The 15,538-nt window shown below is 39.6% G+C and overlaps 1 protein-coding gene across 1 annotated transcript in view; it reads right to left on the reverse strand.

Moving 5' to 3' along the window:
* The window catches only part of TOP1 (DNA topoisomerase I), an 84,481-nt gene that overhangs the window by 33,218 nt on the left and 35,725 nt on the right, over positions 1-15,538 (reverse strand). The window contains exons 4-8 of the mRNA XM_060078657.1: positions 9,632-9,755; positions 8,184-8,239; positions 5,265-5,360; positions 4,180-4,255; positions 842-954 (exon numbers count right to left, since the gene is read on the reverse strand). Coding sequence (XP_059934640.1) covers positions 842-954; positions 4,180-4,255; positions 5,265-5,360; positions 8,184-8,239; positions 9,632-9,755 — 465 coding nt within the window. The remainder of the gene's footprint in view (positions 1-841; positions 955-4,179; positions 4,256-5,264; positions 5,361-8,183; positions 8,240-9,631; positions 9,756-15,538) is intronic.

A 15,538-nucleotide genomic window follows, 5' to 3' on the forward strand; every position in this document is an offset into this window, starting at 1 on the left:
CACTCCCCACAGTGAAGAAGAATGCCTGTTTTCTCATATTTACAACCCTAGATGTTTTGATATTTACTAATCTTTCCTAATCTGTGACACATTAAACAAAAAGATGTTTCATTTATTATTTTTCTTCTCATCTTTCTTTGCTACTTGTGAGGTTCACCATATTTTAAGATGTTTGTTAATCATTTATCTTCTTTAATGAGTTGCCTTTTCCTCATTTTTCTATCAGACTATTCCTTTCATTAATTGTTTTAAAAGACCTTTTTTTTTCATATTAGGAATCTTAGCCCATTGTAGTACAAATATTTTCCTTTAGGATTTTTTTTTTAATGGCATGAGTTTGTTGATTTGCCATATAGAAGATTTTAATTTTATCAACTTTATAAATATTTTCCTTATGGCTCTGCTTATATGTATTGCTTCAAAAGGTCTTGGTTATTCTACAATTATAAAAATATTCACCCAGGTTTTCTTGTGAAGTTTGTTTTTTTTAAACAAATAGGCAATTTCCCCAACAAGATTTATAGAACAATCCATCTTTTCCCTCTCATTGTAAATGCAACTTTATTCATATGCTAAATTTCCATATATATATATATGACTTCTATAGTTCACTCTGTTCAATAGGGTGGGACATAGTATTGAGATCCAATAGGGTAAGAGGTAGTTAATGTTCTCACTAGGTCCTGCAAAACTTATTTCAGAATGTTATTCCAGAGAGATTCTTTTAAGTACTTCCCTCCTCCCACAAATATCAAGCTATTCATTTTAATACTCAATATTCTTGTTTCATTAGGTTGTAGAATAAAAGAGCTAACATTTTAACCCAGTGCTGAAATATTACCATTTCCACTTCTGTTCCTCTTCTTTCTTCGGCTTCTTTTTCTTACTATCTGGCTCAGGAACTTTTTTATCTTTATCTTTATCCTTATTCTTGGGTTTTTTCAATTTACCATCCTACAAAGAAACACGGTGAGAAAGCACTTAAATAAGGACCAATTACCCTTCTCGAAGTAGTTTTGAGGGGAGCCATTAGACAGAAAAACTAGAATCATGGAATATGAGAACTGGAGAAGTTCTTGAGTCCAATACTCTCAATTTGATAGACGAATAAAAATTTATTGGTACTTCTCTCTAAAGCGCTATTTCCTAAAACTCCCAGACACACGATTACCTGAGAAAGTAGTTAAAAACATTCATTCTGTAGGGGAAGAGCCTGGGAAATTCTATTTTTTTAGCCTCAGTGGAGTTTGGGACAGAGTAATCCCAGTGTATTATCCTCACTTATTTTAAAATCTACTCATCTTTAAACCTCTTCTAATACCACCAAATAACAGGTACAGGAGACTTTTAATGTATTAAATATACAATTTGAAAGGAAATTTCTGATTGAGCCTGGTGGGGGGAAATATACTTCATTACTGCTATTTGCATACACAAAGTCATGAAGCAGTAAGCAAGCAAGTACTTGGGAAGCCCTACAACAATTACCAATTCCCATGACACTATTTCTTTGAACTGTAACCCTAGATGAGCTGTCACAGTAGCACAGAAAAAGAATAAACATAAACAAGTATAATCCATCAATACAGGTGATAAATTTCAAAACACACACACACACACACACACAACCAGACAAAAATGTGCTATTCAACAGGTGGGGGTCCTGCTTAACAGAATCTAAACTCTTCTGAAGAATATTTTCCTTTGTCCTAACTATTCAATATAATTTAAGTCTTTATTCAGCAAGTTTTACATAGCTATGAAAAATGGTTTTGAGTCATCTTAAAGTCAGTTACAGAATGGCAGAACTTGAAAGAACTTTATAGTTTGGTTTGACCTCTTCCAGTTATAGTCAAGGAAACTCTGAAACAGGTTTTGTCACTTGCTCAAGGTCAAAAAGCTGCTATTGACTATGATGAGAGCCCAAGTTTACCAGAAAAATAATAGAATGTGACTCATAGGAATGGCTGGAATATATAAACATTCTAGGACTACACATGATAGGATGGTAATCAGATAAACTCAGGGAAAGCAAATGGCCTCCAGTGTACAAAGAAGGGGAAAGACTACAGTACTACACATAGTTTAAAATAGGAATGGAGAATATAAACGTGTAAGTATGTCTGGGAAGAGAAAATACTAGAGAAGCGCATTAATTCAGACAATGTTTACTGTTTAGGCTGAAACACACCACAGGAAAAGGAAATGTTTTTCAGTTAAGACATTCTCTAAACAGCTTCTGAACAGGCATGCAGATGGTTTCATCAGGAAACTACTGGCTACATCATATGTTTTCAAGCCTCAAAATGGGATTATCAGTCACTAGGAGATTTCAGAACAATTCCCAGAAATGAAAAACACCATAGCCAGCAAGTGGGGTTTAATGACTGATCTTGCCATCTGGGGTCCCTACCACAATAAGACCGGGTATTAATTTAGTCTTTCAGCCTGCTTTTTTCCCCCTCCCCTGTAGGGAGAGGCTTGCTAAGACAATTAAATAAATGAAGTCAACCATTCTTTCTCCCAAATGGTTTTAACAGTTATTACTAACCTCTGTGAAACCCAGAGAAAGGTATTATTTTACATAAATGCAACATAAGCATAAAGGCAATATAGAACGCATGGAGAGCTAAAGTTTTACATTTCTTTATTGACTGGTCTGTACTGGTAACCTACATGAAAGTGGAGTGACTATCATACTCACTACTCAACATTTCACTCTCGATTCCTTGAGTTGGCTCTTATAACACTTGAGCTTCTGCCAAGAACAGGCTAGTTGTCAGAAAAGCTACAATTCCCTAAATGCAGGCCCTGATCATCTCTCTACGGCTTACCTACTCATTCATATTCTTAATATGATTTCATTAAAGACACTCCTGCCTTCTTGTGGGTTTGGAGGATCAGCAAAGTTCCACAGGAAGCAGGATAACATGGCAGCTAGTGTGCTGGCTCTGGAATCAAACCACATGGGATCAAATCCCGGCTTTACCACTTGGTATCTGTGTGGCCTCAGGCAAATGATTTAACCTCTCCGTACCTCAGTTTCTGCATGCGTAAAATGGAGATAATAGTAGCAATATTTATCTCTAAGGACTGTCTTAAGGATTAAATGAAATGATACCTATAAAGCGTGAAGAATAGTGCCTGGCACACTGTAAGCATCTAGTACATTTAATTTGAATTATTAATATTATTACTACTATGATAGATTACACTTTTCAGATTCACTGCCCCTTACTATCACTATCTTTACTGACGATACTTCAAGCTATCGACTTTATACTTGTGAATCCATTTTGCCCAAGACCATGGCTAAACTCAAATGCAGCAAAGCTAATAACTTACTCAACCCCTTCTCTTAGGAGAGTGCAAGATTAAGACCCCTGTGAATTTCTGACATCTTTTTCTTGAATTATTCGCCCACAGTTTTTAGTCCAAGAAATAGACAGTGTCAAAAGAAGGAACCATATTAGTATATGTTACATCTACCACAAGCATCAAATAGAACCTTTAGAAAAGTACCTGAATTGAAACTGAGATTTTAAGGAAGGTTATAAGCTAGGAGAAGAAAGAAAAGAGGAAGAGTATATGTGTTCCAGACAGAGGGAACAGCATGTGTTACATAAAGCCCTGAAGCACAAAAGAATCTGGTGTGGAAAGAAACAAAGGAGGTCTGTGAGGCTGGAACAAGGTAAATTAGAGAAGAAGCACAAGATGCAGGGGCCAGATCGGAAGAAGCTGTGAAGAGCTTGGATTTAATCCTGTATCCAAAGGACACCCATTTAAAGGAATTTAAATAGGGAGGGTTACCCAAAATGAGTGACGAGCAAGCTTTATTAGATATAAGAAAGCACTAAAAAACATTCCTAGGGAAAACTCTTCTGGGTTGTAAGCCAAAATATGATTTCTTGCTAATACTTCCCCTGTATGTATGAAGATAGCATAGTTTCTCCAAGAACATGTCATTTGGCAGCATAGCTATGGGTAGACACCCAGGAAGGCTGAGATCTTAAAACTAACAGTGCCGCAGCCACTGTAACATACTTAAGGGTTTTCCCCAGTGTTTCCTCTGCAACAGAGCAATAAATTCCTAAAACCCATTTGGCCTTCAGAAGTTATTTTATGGAAAACTCCCTATTCCAAACTCAAGCCCCAAAGGGCCTAAGTCTCTTTACTAACCTCTTCTTCCTCTAGTTTTCGTTTCTTCTCTTTCTTGGTATCTTCTGTTTTAATTTTCTTAGGTTTATAATCAGCACTAGAAAGGGGAACATGAATACGCAGTTAACACAGTTGTGACTCAGTAGTTCTCACCAATAGGATTAGGACCTCCAAACTCTTCTTGGCGGCCTCCAAGGCAGGCGTGGCTGTTATTACTCTTGGCTGGGCATTCTACAGTCAAGAACAGGAATGGAGAAAGTAAAAAAGGCCAGACCAAGGACCAATAGTTATAGTCCTATACAGAACAAAACAAACAACTTTATACTACACGCAGGCCTGGAAGGGAAGTAGAGTAGAGGGATACATACAAAAAATAGACAACACTAGAAGGTAGAAATCTGGGAAGCACACACACAGGGCAACAATGGCTACCACAAAGTAATAACTGGAAAAGAAAGGGGAGGAAAGAAATTCTCTATGAATTCTGAATATATACAAATGAGCTCATTAAGTATTTCCCTCCTCCCTTTCCATCCATCTTCTACCATAAATCCTTTGTAGAGTCCCAAAACATAATAAACTCTGCAAGATTGAAAATAATGAACAGGATTTAACCTCAATGACTCAACCTGAGAAAGAGGTACATATAAGTCTCAAATAACTGTTTTAAGTAAGAGCAATTTTATTACTTCTATACATGGAAACTTCACCCAGAAGGTACTAAAAGGCACAAATCCTAGGAAAAACTGCTTCAGCAATGAAAACTTATCTGTGGTACGTGATGATAAACTTAAAGTAACTTAAATAATTTAAATAGTCTTTGTGAATTCTGGATTATTTGAAATTCCAACAATAAATATGTATTACCTTTTTAATAAGAAAAAACATAAGAAAAGTGTAAATATATACTCTCCATTTAAGCCTCAGGCACACTACTTATTTATTTAGGAAACGCTATTTCTCATAATTCAAAGAGAAATCAGTCACCCAGTCTATTAATCACAAATTCCTAATGAGCAAAAGTCAACTAATGCAGTTGTTCTATGTATTATTGTCTAAACAACTCCTTTTTGTTTAAAAAAATTAAAGTAATAAGAAATACTCACTCATCCTCGTCTCGAGGTCTCTTTAATGGCTTTATATCCTCTCTAGGAGGAGCAAAATAGCCATCATCTTCAGGTTCATCTTTAATCAATGGTGGACTAAATTAGAGAAAAAAATTGCTAGTTAATGAGTGGTGGAACATCTACATTATATCAAGTAATGCAAAGTAGAAGGAAGTAGCTAGTGGACGGATAACAACATACATGTGTACATATTAAAAGGTTTTCCATGAGCACTTTTTCTCACTTAATTCTCACTACAACCCTGTGAGGTAGACAGTATTGATCTCAATTACAGATGAAGAGGCGATATCAACGTTCGGGATCCAGACTCCTTATTCTCAGGATTCTTTCCACTACATCTTAGCTGTCTGTGCCAATGGAACCCACACCACAACAGGAACAAACCTAAGTTGTTTCCTCCCCTTATTTGAGGGGTCTGTGTATCTGATCCCTCAAGCGATGTGAATTGATTATTCTAGTGCTCCAAAAGCTAAAATATAGCTTTCACAAAAAAAGGAATAAAAATGTATTCCCCAAACTTGAGTCCCAAAACAAACTGAAGTCATTCTAAGCCAAATCTATTCACTGTTCAACTTCCTCCTTTGGTTTACTGACTTTATACACAGAAGAGTACCTTGTCCTATTTTTGTTAAGATTCTGCCTTCTGAATATAAAAAGATGATTCTGTTAGATGACTATCTTGAACCAAAAAGAGGAAGGGGTAAGTTAAAAAAACCAATGAGACTGGACTTCCCTTGGTGGCGCAGTGGTTAAGAATCCGCCTGCCATATATGCATGGGACACAGGTTTGAGCCCTGGTCCGGGAAGATCCCACATGCTGCGGAGCAACTAAGCAACTAAGTAGCCTCACAACTACTGAGCCTGCGCTCTAGAGCCCACGAGCCACAACTACTGAGCCCACGTGCCACAACTACTGAAGCCCACGCGCCTAGAGCCCGTGCTCTGCAACAAGAGAAGCCACCACAATGAGAAGCCCGCGCACCGCAACGAAGAGTAGCCCCCGCTCACTGCAACTAGAGAAAGCCCGCGTGCAGCAACGAAGACCCAACACAACCATAAATAAATAAATAAGTGAGTGAATGAATGAATGAATGAATGAATGAATAAATAAATTTAAAAAAAGAAAAAAAAAACAACAACCAATGGGACCAGCAATCACCACAGCCTGGGATGTTCCCTGGCCTGGCACATCTTGTTGGAACTGCACTGCTCACAGCCAGAAGCATCTACAAAGCTAACTAACTCAGCACAGGGAATGGCCTCCAGACACAAAGACACTCATCTCTAGGGGGGCCAAAGGATAAGCATCCAGATTTAGCTGCCAAAGAAAGGATATTCACAGGGTTTCAATGCTGTCCCCCCATCCCCGCTCCCACCCCAAGCATACTGGACCCCCTTGCTTGCAAATGGATTTGAATGTTTAAACAGATTAGCTTTCTTTCCTTATTTATGCACACTCCCCAAATGCTGACCTCTATAGCTGTTTCTCCCCATGACGGAAACCACTGACACAGCCCCAAGTGTCCAAAATTTCCAAAAGCTTTGCACCAGAGAGAAAGAAATGCTGCCATTTACCCAACTAGTTAAGTAAATGCTAGATCCTAGTACTGTCATGAGTGAAGTTAAAAACACTTGGGAAGGGTTACTAGGCCTGAAGAAAGAATTTTTAAAACAATTACCAGAAAACTGTTCCATCCAGTGAAGCATGTGGATTCTCTACCACGATACAGATGCAAGCTAGAGAGCAGTCCAGCAAAGTGAACACAGAGACCACTGCCTCGAAGGGTGTGCTTCTGACCGTCTAGCCCAGAAAGTCTGAAACTGAACCCAAGACTCCACCCCAAGTCCAGAGAGTCTAATCATATCTTAGTTTAATAAAAGTTCAAGGCAGTCTCCTGGCAGAAAATAGTTGCCCTGTGTTCAGTCACTGTTATCTAAGAAATCAGAATGCCCAGCTTTGAGCTCTAATGCTTCTTGAATTTTACTATTCTGCATTCCTAGAACAGTTACAGAACATGCCTGAAGAGGGCACTTGCTTCTCCCTGGTCTAAGGGACCCAGAGTAAATGGCACAATTTTCAAAAATGTTCTCAAACGAAACTGAAAGTTCAAAGTTTCAAGGAAGAAAAACCGTCAAAAGACTTTGCCCTGGACAGTAATGCAAATACTCCCCACAACTCCTCGTATATCCATCCTGCCATTCAGTGGAGCAGGTGAGAATATATGATCATATAAGTTCTGGGTTTTTTGAAACCAGAGGAGACATTCGGGCTTATTTTAGGAAGTTGAGGCTGATGAGGAAAACAGAATCAAAATGGCCCCAAAAAGTAAAGGAAAAGTGACCTCTGGAAAAGATATAAAATATTTCTACTCAAATCTACACCTGTCCCTAAAATGCAAATCAAGTTAGTTTCTATATATGAGCCTCAGAATAGGGGCAATTCAGAGTAGGGGTTCAGAGTAGGGGTTTTTCAGGAAACTCCAAAATTACTACTAAGTATAGAGTTTCTTTTGGGGGTGACGAAGATGTTCCGAAATTAGATAGGGATAATGGGGAGGTTACATAACCTTGTGAAATACTAAAAACCAATAAACTGTACACTTTAAAAGGGTATATTTTATGGAATGTTAAATTATATCTCAATTTTAAAAAGCTTCTTCCTGTCAACCTTCTCCACTCAAAACAGCCTTCTAGAAAATGTGCTGGTCAGTCTCACTAAATGGCACTCTAGAAATGCTCACATTGGCTTAGACCAAGTCCTTTCACTGCCAACTTCCTCGAAAACCTGGAGATGGCCAGTCAGTGCATTTTAGGTAAGATCAGACAACACTGTAACGTGGGCAGCTGGCCTACTGGACGCACAGAGAAAGGGAAGCCAAGGCAGCCGAGGAATCTTACCTAGAAAAGCCATTTTCCTTCTCCTTTTTTATTTTTGCATCCCCAGAGGCTCTAATCTGAAAGGTAAAACAACAGTAACTGATTAGTACCTTAAAAGGACTAAACTTGAAGAAGCTTCTACCTTACTTGAGATGATCTGGCCTCCACTCTTGGGGCATCTTGATCCCAGACTGACTCTTCTTGTTAGCAAAACTAAACAGGTGGACCAAAGGTCTTGACACTTTTCTAAGACTCCTTTTTAACAATTCTTCAGATGAACTGTCCAATTTACTGAGAAATGTTTCCCTTCAAAATGGTGGCTTTTTACCTTTAAATGATGGTAGGTCCCTCCCCCTCAATAAATATACTCCACCTCTCAAGGATTTGCCCTTGGCAGTGCAGACAAGAAATAAAAAACCAAACCAAAACAAAAAGGAGTACTTTATTTCCTATCTTCTCTGATTTAGGCAAAGTATATTTACTTTTGCCCTCCTTCAACTTTCCAGACATTACAAAAATCTTCACACACACACACGCACGCACACACACACACACACACACACACACACACACACACACGGTACCAATGGAAGAATACAAAAAATAGTACAGTGGCTGTCTCCCGAAAGGGAAAGATAGACGACAGTGATTTGAGGGTAAATGGGAGATGTATTTCTCACTATTATTCCCTATTTCATATTGTCTGAACTTAGCAAGTCCATCCAGCATTACCTTTTTAGAAACTAATATAAAAACTTTTTTTTTAAAAGCCTATGCACAGTACTACTACTTATTCACAGCCAGATGTGCATGTCACATGTACCACCTTCTTCAGCCCAGGTGGAAAAAAAAACAGATTTTACCAGCAATGAGCTCATTAGGTTACAAGCATCCCACAAAGTTTGTTCTACAGAGATTTTTTTTTTTTTTTTTTTTTTTTTTTTGCGGTATGCGGGCCTCTCACTGTTGTGGCCTCTCCCGTTGCGGAGCACAGGCTCCGGACGCGCAGGCTCAGCGGCCATGGCTCACGGGCCCAGCCGCTCCGCGGCATATGGGATCCTCCCAGACCGGGGCACGAACCCGTATCCCCTGCATCGGCAGGCGGACTCTCAACCACTTGCGCCACCAGGGAGGCCCTTCTACAGAGATTTGGCCGGCAGAATTAATTTTCCCCATGAAAGAAAACTGACCTTCCCAGAAACCCTACATCCCTCAATTTATCCATTTTCCATATAAAGTAAGGTAATGACATGGATAGGTTTGGTGCATGAAATACAATGGTAAAGGGCTTTGGTTTTCATAGTTTAAGACTCTGGTTGGCTCTGACGTCTCCTGACACAGACCTTTTTCACTCAAAGGCCAGGGAATCTTACTAGTCCATGAAGGTACTTTCAATACCTGCTTTTACAGGTAAACAAAATTAAAAGTACAGCCCACACCTCTTCATTCCCCACTGGAAAGTTCTGTACCTTTTCCTCCTTTCGTTTTTCCTTGTCTCTGTCTTTGTGTTTGTCTTTATGCTTCTCTGAACTTCCATCTTTGTGTTTGGTTTTCTCCTTCTCTTTGTGTTTCTTTTCAGAATCTTTATGTTCACTGTGAAAAATAAGACACAAACAGTTAGCAGAGTAGGGACAAACAGAGTAGGGACCACAGGGTTCATATCACAAGATTAACTCACAAGATACCCTGAGATAACATGAACCATGGAAACTTGCAATGCTTTAAATAAATAGTCCTGACAGAAGGTTCAAGTAGAGGCTCTTGGCTATATCAGACTTTATCTTGCTTAATGTTTTAATTTTTTCGAAGGAGCAAAGGAATCAAATAGAAAAAACATTAGTCATTCTAAACATACCAGGACATTTTTTTAAGTTACTAAGACTATACAGCAAACCCACTGTATTTCTACAACATTCCACCAGCAGAAAACTATAATGAAAGCTCCAACTTGAGCTCTCACATCTGATGTGAAGAGGTAAAAACAGTTCACCAAAAATCATTTGGTGGCTCAGTGCCAGATGTGAGACATATCACAAAGGTAGCCACGCCAGGGCTTTGTGCAGTCAGCAGCCCAACACAGTCAGTGTTTCCTGCCAGCTTAGGAAAAGCTAGTCACTTCTAGCTTTTCTAGCTAGGGCTTATAAATCCTGCTTGGTTCTTTCCTCAGAATAAGAAAAGATCCATCTAAAAGCAAGGGCATTTCCTGTGCTAAACATTTAAAACCTTGCTTTTAAAGGGGTTTGTGGGCACACTGGTAGCACTGTAAAAAGGTGCCGCTTCTCTGGAAAACAAAATATGACATTACAAAACAAGAGCCATTGAAGTGTTCATATCCTGGGTCTAGCTCCTCCTGGGTATTTCTCTCTGGGTAAAACATTACAGAGAGATGTTCATTTTGATGCCTCCCATGACAAAAAAACAAAGAACAAATAAATAAACAAAAAAGCACCAAGAAACCAGATACGGCCTTGGTAAATAACAAGAGGGGGAAACTGTGATATATCAAAGCTATACATCACAGTTATCATTATCATTATGTAGCTGTTATGCTATAATTTGTGAGTCCTACAAATATACATGGAAAATGTTTATGACACAAATGGAAAAAAGGAATATATAAAATGACTGCAGTTATATAAAAACATGCATGTAGACAAAGACTAAAGAGCAAAAATCACAAGCTGTATTTTAAGGTGAACACTAGATGACTATTTTCTTCAGTACACTGGGCAGGAGGTTTAGGAAACTTGCTCACCTCAGCAGCCAATATATTCCACAAGTTAACAAAAGAGAGCATGAATTCAAGTGCTATGAGTTGGGGGTCACCCCAGACACCGGACAGCTGACAGCAACCCCAGCTGACAGGGACAGTCAAACCTATAGGCAGCATCGGCTCTTGCCTTTCCCGCCATAGACTGTATTTCCTATCTCACATTTACCACCTTCAGCACAGGAGGAAAAAAATAGATTTTACCAGCAGTAAGCTCATTAGATTACAACCATCCCACGAAGTTTGTTCTAAAGAGATTTGGTTAGCCTACTCAGCTACATCAAAGGCCAAAAAGGGAGAAACAAATGATGGCGACCAGTTAGGTGAGAGCCCCAGAATGTGGATTAGGAGAGCATCGCTATCACTCACATCTCTGGGCACAAAAGGAGCCCCAACTAAAGATAGGAGTTTGGATAATAAATAAGCAGAAACTCTATGAAATCCAGCCAGGAGGGCAGCGGGACTAGTATAAACAGGACTACAGATTTAGGGAAGACCCAGAACTACCACAGATGGAAAATTAAGCAATGTCCACTTTCCCTGGTTGATGTACTCCTCCCTCTATGTTGTTCTCATTACGTTGTTATTTAGATGTGCCACACACTGAAAAATAACAAATTTCTATATGAGCACACTTTTCTTTTTAACTCTAGTATGCTTGGAAGCACATGATGATCAATTTTTCCCACCATGCTTTATATTCTCATCATTATTATGATGTCACTCTCTACTCAATGTGCTCTCTCTCATAATCTGTTTTTACCAAAACGCAACATTTTATAAACAAATTTATTCTTTATTTTGTACAAAATGGCTCCCGATTACAATAACACTCTTACTTCCAGTTCTCATTAATTCTTCCAGCTTTAGAATGGTGAAAAAACAAAGTTGCCAAGATTGCAATTGATTCTTTAGGAGTTTACATATATGAAATCATAGGCCCATGGTTTTGATATTACCAGCAAAATGTCTGAGCTTACTATTCTATATATAAGCACTGAAGTTTCAGTTTTTGTTTTGTTTTGAACATTAACTGTAAGAGGAATTAATGGTCATCTACAGAAGTTTCTGCCTAAAAGCAAAAAATGTGGAAAATTACATCCATAATATTAATGGGTGGATATATACATCCCTCCCTAGACTAAGAAAAAAGATAAATCTAAGCAAGCATTGTGCTGCTCAGTGCTTTCACAAACATTCTTTCATTCAGTCCTCACAACACCTGTGTGAAATAGGCTTTATTATCCCCTTAGACTGATTTAGAAACAGAGGGGCCAGTGGTTCTTATTCAAAGTTACAGTGTTAGAAAGAAGGGCAGTTGGGATTTAAACTGAGTATTTCCAGCTCCAAGTTCAGAGCACTTTCCACTAAATGAATATCATTACAATTCCATGAAGTTGATACATACCACATAAGCGTAGTCTGGTGTTGTTAGAGACAAATGCATGTCCACTCTGAGATTTGATGTATAAGATCAAAACTTTATTCTACCATCAGTGGAAACTTTCTAGAATAGAGATCTAGGATATCTGAAATGATAAAACCCTTGGGACAGCTACTTCTCATTTTGTCTTCCCATGAAACTCTAAATGGCTGACTTAGGAATCTAAGTTTAGGAATGCTCTATATTCCTTATTCCTTTATGCTCCACCTCCACGCCTCCCCCACCCCCAAACCCCCCTTGTTCTCTTTCTCAATGAAAGCAATTCTTAGAACATTAGTCTGTTTCACTAGAAAACTGGCTGTCTGGCCTTCTGGCAATCACAGCATGGGCACCATAAGTATACACATAGGCCTCCAGTTTTCTGCTTTGCTATTCATTACCACACCAAACAGAGATCAGGGAAAAGAAGTCAACAAATGACATGGCAATGAGATAGTACCCAGGCCACCCCAGGAAAGTGAAAAAAGTCAGTACTTCCTCTGCCTGCTAACCAGAGGGAAATCTATTCAGGAAATTCAAAGTTCCTGCTAGAGTAGTAACCCCTTTGCAGGTCATAATTAATCACAAAGACCAAAATGAGATGAAACTATCAACTTGACTCTCCAAAGGCAACTCACTCTTCTCTATTCCCAACTGTTTAGATATAAGAGAACAAGTTTAGATTTTTAGACTAAGTGAGTTCCGGTGATTCAGGGTTAAGGAACATCTTGTGGTACAATGCATTCCATTGGGGACTATTAGAAATACGGGTTTATGAAGCCCTGTTCAGTCTCTTGAACACAGTGCTAACATCATATCTACGTGTCTGGTGCTGCTCCTGTCCCTGCCTCCAGAACTAGAGAGCAGAGCACCGGGAGTCCTAGCCCTCATCCATAAGCCCACAGCGACAGGAGTGTTGCCCAAGAGCGAGCCGCAGTGGTAGTCTCTCCTAGGAACCTACCTCAAGTAAGTAGCAGATGCACTTGGGGGTCCAAGTCCTACCATACAGAAGCATGTCTAAGGCTGTGCCATGGAAGTCAGAAGCAGAATTTGGCCAGTGGTAGAAAAATGCAGCCAATCTGGATCAGTTAGGCTGACTCATCACCATTCAGGATTTCCTAACATGTACCTCTTTTTCCAAGACTTAAAACTGACTTGACTTTCACACTGGCTTAAAGGGCAGCACCTTTCCACTTATGATAGTGAGATGATGGAAATTCTGTCCAGTGCAGAAGAGGAGTTCATATGCTGACTACCTGTTTTAAGAGACATTACCCAGGGCTTCCCTGGTGGCACAGTGGTTAAGAATCTGCCTGCCAATGCAAGGGACACGGGTTCGAGCCCTGGCCTGAGAAGATCCCACATGCCTCGGAGCAACTAACCCTGTGCGCCACAGCTACTGAGCCTGAGCTCTAGAGCCCGCAAGCCACAACTACTGAGCCCATGTGCCACAACTACTGAAGCCTGCGTGCCTAGAACCCATGCTCCGCAACAACAGAAGCCACCACAGTGAGAAGCCCACGCACCGCAACGAAGAGTAGCCCCCAGCTCACCGCAACTAAAGAAAGCCCGCCCACAGCAACAAAGACCCAACACGGGCAAAAATAAATAAATAAATAAATAAATAATTTATTTAAAAGAAAAAAAGAAGAGACATTACCCATGTCTTTATACTGATCCTGCTACTTTTCCAGACACAATATGTAAAAGTCACAGAATGGGTTTTAAATATAACTGAGGACTACAATACTGGCCAGTCTGGGGCAGCGGTACAGGGGACTGTAACACTGAAGAAACTTCAGTGTGGCTAAATAAGAAAAATAAACTAGAAGAAAAGCTGAATAATGACCACAGTAAGGAAACCCAAAGATCTGAAGAACAAATACATTTTAAGAATGAGTTTGGTCTGGGGTACACTGAAGGTCAAAATACAGACAGTAGCTGGCATTCCTAGAACCTCTGAAATGGTCATACTCTTGGATGAAATATGAATTTCATCATCAGGAACTCACAGAGAAAACATCCAATTACTGGCTATACACAGAAGCCAGCTCCTTGGCTCGGGGCTCATGTCTGTCTGGGGAAAAGATCTACCTAACATCAGAGCCTAGACAAGCAAAAGTCAATGCCAAACAGAGTAAATGGGAAGATTCAAAGTCACCTCTCGAGTGAGACTCTTGTTGGACCTGAGCAGACAAAAGAGAGGGTTGACCAGGGTTCCCCTAGACACTTAGGAAGAAGAATGGGAGAGAGGGTGGAAGTAGGGGGATGGCAGTAGGAAGCCAAGAGTGAAAATATTTTCTTTCTGCAAGAAGGCATTTGCTGCCTCTTTAGGAAAAAACCCTGTGTCTGATATTCTGGGAAGCTAGGATGTTGGCTATGGGAAACCATTTTAATTTGTTAAAGAAAACTAAAACAATGGTCTGTCCTCTATCAGCAATAAAAATATGTAACAGATACTTAAACAGTACTAAGTGCCAGGCACTCTTCTAAGCAATTTAATCCCCGTTACAAAACTGAGGTAAGTATTTTCATTTTACAGATATGGAAACTGAGACACGGGAAGGTTCAGTAACTTGCCCAAGGAAGTACATCGAACGAACAATAACTAGGACTTAAACTCAGACAGTCATGCATTTGACCACTCTGGTGCCTTACTCCCCAAACAAAGCCAAAACGAAACACTGCTAAGGGGAGAAGAAGCCTCTTTATCTTCTGCGAATAGGACCTAGCCACTAATGGCTAAGAGAACAAACTCATTCCAGCAACCTGCCCACTTCCTCAAGGCAGCAGACCCCTGCAGGTTGCAGCCAATGGAGTCACAGGGGATTTCTATGGGAGAGCCTAGAAAGATTCCAAGCTGTGAAAGGAGGAAACCCTTCAAAGGAAAGCAGACAATTAGAGCTTAAATAATATTTGTTCAATTAAACATTCTAGGAGGTAAATTCAAAAGTTGCCTCTTGAAAAAATACAGCTAGTTTCTGAAAGGCTCTGAGAAATGAAGATTTCTCAATGCTCATCCACCATTAATAGGTTACTAAACAAAATCCCAAGAATTATTAAAACTTGGGAGTTGAGTGGAATCTTAGAAATTATTTAATCCTTTGTTTGCAGGCCAGAGCAGATAAAGGGATGTGCCCAAAGATGCCAAAGCCGATACACATTCTGAACACGCATTCCTCC

The sequence above is a fragment of the Mesoplodon densirostris genome, chromosome 16 (genome assembly GCF_025265405.1).
Source record: "Mesoplodon densirostris isolate mMesDen1 chromosome 16, mMesDen1 primary haplotype, whole genome shotgun sequence".
In the NCBI taxonomy this organism is placed as follows: Eukaryota; Metazoa; Chordata; class Mammalia; order Artiodactyla; family Ziphiidae; genus Mesoplodon; species Mesoplodon densirostris.